This window comes from Amaranthus tricolor, chromosome 4, assembly GCF_026212465.1.
Source record: "Amaranthus tricolor cultivar Red isolate AtriRed21 chromosome 4, ASM2621246v1, whole genome shotgun sequence".
Classification (NCBI taxonomy): Eukaryota; Viridiplantae; Streptophyta; class Magnoliopsida; order Caryophyllales; family Amaranthaceae; genus Amaranthus; species Amaranthus tricolor.
The window spans coordinates 9897831-9905191 of NC_080050.1; the positions used below are offsets into that span (position 1 = coordinate 9897831).

A 7361-nucleotide genomic window follows, 5' to 3' on the forward strand; every position below is an offset into this window, starting at 1 on the left:
TTACTTTTTATTTATACAGTTTTCAAAGTAAAATTTGAACCTTAATCACTCTAAATATGAATCATAAAAAATAATATATATATACATATATATATATATATACATATATATATATATATACACACACACACACACACACACACACACATATATATATATATACATATACATACACACACACACACACACACACATATATATATATATATATATATATATATATATATATATATATATATATATATATATATATATATATATATATATATATTCAATATTTAATAAGTACAATTTATTTCAAAAATAATACTTCTTTTATTCTTTTTTGTTTTTCTCGTTTACTTTTATTTATACAGTTTTCAAAGTAAATGTTGAACCTTAATATCTCTTAATATGCATCATAAAAAAGTTATAATATATATATATATATATATATATATATATATATATATATATATATATATATATATATATATATATATATATATATATATATATTATTACGTTATATATAAAATTAATACAACAATTTGTGACATAAAAAGTGCAAATCAAATTTGACTGAGGGAGTATGACCTTTAATAATAATGATGATGATTTTAAAGATTATACATATTTCATTTTTCAAGAAAAATAGTTTAGACAATCTTCAATCAAAATCCAAGTACAACTATTAACAATAACTTTAAACGAAGGGAAAAAAAAGCAACAACTCACAAGTTAGTTTAAAATAGCCTAGAAAATATCATCGTGGCGACTCTGAATTTTTGACTTTTCGACAAAAAAAAGTTTTAATTTGTGAGGTGAATTTAAGTTTCTAACTTTTCCATTTGGTAGACAAAAAGTTAAAATTTTTTTGAAATTTATTCGAATTAAATGAGTAGTTAATTGAACAATCAAAATAACCTTTGATTTATTTTTTGATCAAAGAAATGACCAAAGAAATGTGTGTAGAATTAGGGTTGTTATTGAGGTAATCATCCAAAACCCTACTATACCTAAGAAAAAATGGATCCATAAATTGAACCCCAAAATGATGTTCTAGCATGGATTCAGCAACAGCCCTATGCATCTTGGCTATTCCTTCTCCTTTTGTTGGCGGCATAATTATATTAATATTATTTGAACTAAATTCATTATTCTTGCTAAGGTTATTATCCATGCCTCCATCCCATTCAACTTCAACGGCTTCAAAACGATACCCAATAAATGATGATTCTTCTTCCACTAATTCTTTTATTTCATCAAGACACGGTGCATAATATGGTACATTAAATGAGTCCAATTTCTCTTCTTCTATTAGCCCCTAAATAAGTAAAATAAAAAAAAACGGGTGGAAATATTAGAATATATTAAGAGATCGTTTCTTTGCACATAAATTCAACAGGAATTACACGTTATTAGTATAGAAATTTGTGCAATTTACAAATTTATGAGTATAAAATATATAGAAATATAACTTTAAAGAATAATACAAGTATATATATTATCATGATTAAATTTGAATACATGACTTTTGTAAAGCAAAAATTAAATACTAATTTTATTTTAATTATTTGTCGAAAAAATCACTTTTCATGCAATTAAATATATATCATATTCTAGGTTAGATATATAGAACTGCTATAATAAATTATATGAATACTTTACCTAATTTAACTCTATTTTTTTTTTTAGAAAAAGTTAAATTCTAAATTAGGTAAATACTTGTATTTAATTATCACCCACTAAAATAGTTTCATTTGTGAAGGCTTCCTAAAGATAACATTTGTCATTTTTTCAGTATTTTTATTGGTATGTATAATTTAAATTTAGTGTGTGAGATATCAAAAAGAATCAAATTAAGATTTGAGCCAATTTCGTCAAGTGTTTTAAAAGTATATTTAAAATTGAGAATTTAAAAATGAATTTTCAAACCTTGTTTTCATCAAGTGTTTTTCATTATGATTGTATAATTAAAATTTGTAGTTAAAAAAAATACTTGTTTTCAAACTTAACCTTAGTAAATTCACAAATTTGACAGAAGACATAGATTACTAAAAATTCAAACGAGAATTTACTTGCTTGATTACACAAATATTAAATCAGTAACGGCCTCCGCTCAAATAACATTATTAAAATGTGAATATTTATAATTATTATAAAGGTATATACTACCAAAATATTAAATAATATAAATGATGAAAAACAAATAGCACAATCTAAAGTAAAAATTAATGTTAATCCAAGTTGAGGCCTCTGAATTGCCAGGAACGAGTTTAATCTGTAAAAATAGGTTTAATAAACTAACCTCGGAAACCATACGTGCAAGAGTCTGAGCAATGAACTCCCAAGGAAAGGCATCTTCTTCAGAAGTAGGATCCCTTGATTTCCTGCCTACTAAAGTTAAAACCATTCGACCCCCTGAAATCATTTCTTCGGCACGTGATTTAAGGAATGCCAAGAAATCCTTTAAGTATTGCTGCCTATATGCATTTACCACTTCAAATGTGCTTGTCATTGATATATAAACCTTTCCTTTGTTTACCAACCTTGGATTTTCTTGGCTATTTAACTCTTCTGGAACCTGTAAATAAATTTAATACAAGTTTTTTTTTTTGGCTAGTTTAGAATTTAGAAACCATTCGATTCAATATTTTTGGTAGCTAGACATAAAAATATAATTGGTCGTTTGGCATGGAGGATGAATTATGAAAAGATATAATATGAATAATTGTTATATTTATTAATTTTTTGGCATAAATATGGTGAAGGAAACACTAAGATCTTAGTATTTGCATATTACTTTAAAGAAAATGAGTGGAAACAAAATAAGGGTAATGCTTAACTTAAATTAACAGATTTCATTACTCAGGTCCAAAAAATCTATACCAAATCACATTAAATCTATAATGGGTTGTTTGGCATGGACGAAGAAAAAGGAAATGGAGTGAAAAGGATTGATTAAAGGAAAATGTATTAATTAGGGTGTGTTAAAAATCTGGATCGAATTATTTGGTGTCCGATAATTTATCTGATTTTTAAAAATTGGATAATTCGGATTGGATATTCGGTTTTAAACTGAAATTGAATAGGAATATTCACAAAGCACATATCTGGTTTTTTATATTTTATTAAAAAAAAATTTTAGGTTTTTGAATTTATCAATATGTACAATTCTCAACTATAACTAAGTTGCAGAATTAATTTACTGTTAATTAATTTAGACTTTTAAAACATCAACCATGTTCCCAAAATAATTTGTTCAAATATTAAAACTAAGTTTGCTTAAAGAAAAAAACGAAGTAAGCTCAAATATTTATTCAATTTTTTTTAAAAAATCGAATATCAAGTAACTGATCCAGATTAAACTGGATATTATTCGATTTTTTGGGATCGAAACCTGATCATTTTTTACCATCCAAAATTTTTAAATATTTGAATTTCTTGATAAGAATCGATCCGGTATCCAATTTAAAAAACCCTAGTATTAATAGCTATTAAACTTATTGATAGTTAAGCATGAATATGGTTAGGGTAAATAGTAAAGTAATTTATACCTAATAAATGAGGGTAAATAAAACAAGAATAATGGTTAACATAAAGAAATGATTAGGGATGTCTCATAGGGATCTCAGTGTTAAATTTATCTTATAGACCCTTACAATCTAAAGAAAAAACAAATCAAAATACTAATATATGATAAAATCTATCCAATAATTACATTAATAATATTTTGCCATTTATTACTTGGTTTTCTTGTGTAATATAATATGCATGTAGTTGTGGTAGTTGAAACAATAAATCAAATAAGTTTAAAATAAATTTTAATAAAACTCTGTACAATAAACTGCGTTACACGTACTAATCAATGGCCATGGCCATGAAAATGAGATGCACACACATTTCATTACTTAGATCCAAAAATTTATAACATTATATCAATCAACATGTTGAAAAGGGCAAGATATAATTAATCTATTATATTTAAGATATTCACTAAAATTAAAACGTGTCAAATATTAATTTACATTAATTTTACTTAAGTCAATTACTTAAATTTTGTAGACCTTAAATATTCTGAAAGTGGGACCTAGCTGGGCTTATTGGTTTCAGTTCTAATGTTTCATCATGTGTCGTGTGACTTCTGTTATGTACGTGGTTTTTTTGTGGATAATAGAATTCATACTCTTCAGAAATTTTAGATAACTATTTAGTGTTTTATAAATATTCTGAAAATTAACAAAGAAAGATGAATTTTTACTAAACTTTTATTATTTGCTGAAAATTATTAAAAATTTCACAAATTTTTGAATGAGTGCTCTCATGGTGAGACCATCTTTATTGAATTGTCCTACGTACATTTAGCGTGTTAAATTGATTACTTATAATTTTAAAGTAATCAATTACATAAACGAGCTAATTATATGATCTCAACCCATAATGAAATGGTTTCATACAAGACAAGCTATAAATATTTTACTTTCTAATTTTTGCAAAGATTCAATGTTAATACGTGTAAAAAATAAACTTAATTCATCAAAAGTATAAAATTTGCGAAAGTAATCAATGTATGTATATTTATTAGAAAGTAATTGAGGAGATTTTATAAATTTATTTAGTAAAAATCCAATATTATTTTGGATTATTGTATATACAATAAACTCTGATGATTTGTTTTATTAAATGAATACAAATAATCGCAGGTCATCAAATTTATAAACATTTAAGAACCTTTACATGTATGTGTAATAACTGAAGGAAATTGAGAAGTTTTAATAAATAACTTATAAAAAAATAGAGTAATAAATCTAGCTACTTATTTTCTAATTTATCAAATGTTGTAATTTAAGAAGTCAAAAATCAATTAATTGTGAAATCAAAAAGCATATTAATAAATATGATACGGATGATAATATTAATGATGAAATCATCATCAGATTTTCAAGGAAAATTTTTGTATAAGAAAATGACACGAAACATTTTGCTAGAATATGATAATGTTAGTGAGTTTTGTTTTAGTTATAAATTATAGATAAATTATAGGTAGATGATAAATAAATAGATATATTTAATTACACCGAACTAAGAATTTTTTCAATTACTCTGTGATAAGATAAATACTATCGATTTATTTTATTTTAATTCGAATTAATTAGAATCATATAATACAATTCGTGTAACTCTTTAATCATAGGCATTAGTAATTAACACACATAAAACTTAAAGTTTAATAAATTCAAAGAAAACTTAAAACTAAAGAAGTGTGTCACATTCAAAACTTTGCCATCTCAAGTAATTAGTTGAATAGTGTGCACAAATTAGCTACTCCAAAATGATAAGATACCTCACTTGATTATTTCTAGTTTCACTCTTATTCCTTTACACTATGTAAGGGATGTAAAGATTACATACTTTTTATTGGAAACTGATCGTTGGGCCTGTTAGACCATATAACATATTTTGGCACCGCAATTATTAGTTTGAACTTTTGATTGAATTGGTTCATTGACATAGTATCAGAGCCAATCGATGGTTCGATTAAAAATTAAATTAAAATGGCAAGTCAGTAAAGAATGGCGTTATAGGATGATATCTCCTTAGCTTATTACGTATGTGCACCTTATATTTTCTGATAATATGATGACATTTAGGAGTCGCTTGGATTGAGAGTAAACATTTAAGGGGATAAAAAAAGTCAAACTAATGTAACAAGGTAATTAGAGATGCAAATGAAGTTATCAAAATAATTATGATAGAGCTAGAATGAGAATAAATTGAAAGATGATGAATAAAAAAAGAGATTGATTTTCCTCATTTGGATGTAAAAAATTTTCCCACCTTCTCTTAGGGTAAATTTGTACCTTAAATAAGAGAACTAATAGATATAATCTGCATTTTTTATTACCTTCTAATTAATTCTTCCACTTTTAATTTCTAACATAAAATTCATTTAATCATCTATCTAACAAACTTTGTTTTTCTAATTTAACTTTTATTTACCTTTTAAATATTTGCTCTCAATCCAAGCCATTTTTTTACAATGAGCCCAGCTTAATTTAACAGGATTAAAAAAAACAAAAAGAATGAGATGTAGTTAAAATAATAAACCTGAGAGAGCCAATGCAAGCTAGAAGAAGAGTGAACAAAGTGCAAGCTTTTAGGAGGAAGCAATTTTCCATAGAAACTTCCAGGAAGACCTGCTATAAAACAACCTCCTAAATCATAATCATCCTTTTGTTTTTTGAGCTTGTCCTGAAAATCAGAGAGTGATGCAAACACTCCATTAAAGTCATTCCCTGGTAAGTCATTTAAGAACACCATGAAATTGGGTGAATGGCGGCGGCTGGTCTTGGAATAGGTGGCATTGACCACACCAATGATTTCAGACACAGCATCTAAAGCAGTAGGTCCTGATGAGCAACCAAAATCAGCTATTGCCATGGTTTCTGGACAACCGTTCTTGCTTAGGTAGTCTTCTATGGCTTCTTCTACAAATGATTGTGCTAGGGACATTATTTTTTTCTGAAATTAAATTAAATTAAGTTAATCAAGCTAAATAAAGCAAGAAACTATTTCATAAGGTTTATACAAATTTTTAATAGGATTATGGTCTCACGATGAAACTATTTATATTGAACTGGTTTAATATACATTTATTGTCAAAGTAGTCACTTATAACTTTAAAGTCGGCAACCATAAATTTTAAATGATAATTATTTATAGTCAGTAATTACTTACAATATGAAACTAATCAATTAGAAAAATAGTCTGAATATATGGACTTTTTTCACGTTAAGACGATTTTAGACAAGAGTTATCGTAAGATTTATTATTATGTTTGTTTATGTTAATTATTTTTCTCGTCCTAAAATTCATTCTCATTTATACCACAAAAGATATTTTGTGGTAGTGTAAAAGAGTATGAAAATAAATATATGTCATATGTTTGAGGATGAGACCAATATAAAAAATTTAAATTAAAGCTCATTTTTATTACATAATTTAATATCAATAATAAAAAGAGTATGAAAATAAACATATATTTGAGGATGAGACCAGTATATAAGTTTAAACTAAAAATTTATTTTTATTGTTATAATTTAATATAGAGAAGGCAAGGCAAGGGAAAGAGATAGAGTTAAGATTGTTTGCCTGAACAGTACAATTCTGTGCATAACTAGCTTCCCCTTGACCTTTGTTCATGTGAAAGACTTGAAGCATATCCATTATTTCTGAATTGTTTCTAAATAATATACTCAAATTTTGGAGATGAGAATATATGGCAAGCAGGAAAAAAATAAAATTTAAGATTGTATTAAAGCTCTGATTTTGTGTATTGTGGAGTAGAAATGAGTTGGAAGTTATAAGATATAGTTGAG

At 25.7% G+C, this 7361-nt stretch overlaps 1 protein-coding gene across 1 annotated transcript; it reads right to left on the reverse strand.

Annotated features, from left to right (window-relative positions):
* Nucleotides 1–542: 542 nt before the first annotated feature.
* Nucleotides 543–7361, reverse strand: LOC130809789 (probable jasmonic acid carboxyl methyltransferase 2). The gene is made up of 4 exons (XM_057675591.1): nucleotides 7135–7361; nucleotides 6091–6504; nucleotides 2291–2566; nucleotides 543–1306 (listed from the first exon to the last, which is right to left on the reverse strand). Exons 1-4 carry the CDS (start codon nucleotides 7207–7209, stop codon nucleotides 914–916), a joined length of 1158 nt encoding a protein of 385 aa, XP_057531574.1. The 5' UTR covers nucleotides 7210–7361; the 3' UTR covers nucleotides 543–913.

Excerpts from the sequence above, each read along its gene's own strand:
- LOC130809789 (XM_057675591.1), bottom strand. The coding sequence starts at position 7,209 with ATGGATATGCTTCAAGTCTTTCACATGAACAAAGGTCAAGGGGAAGCT. Across the intron at positions 6,505-7,134 it reads CACAGAATTGTACTGTTCAG|AAAAAAATAATGTCCCTAGC; the intron begins GCAAACAATCTT and ends ATTTAATTTCAG. Across the intron at positions 1,307-2,290 it reads TTGCACGTATGGTTTCCGAG|GGGCTAATAGAAGAAGAGAA; the intron begins GTTAGTTTATTA and ends TTACTTATTTAG.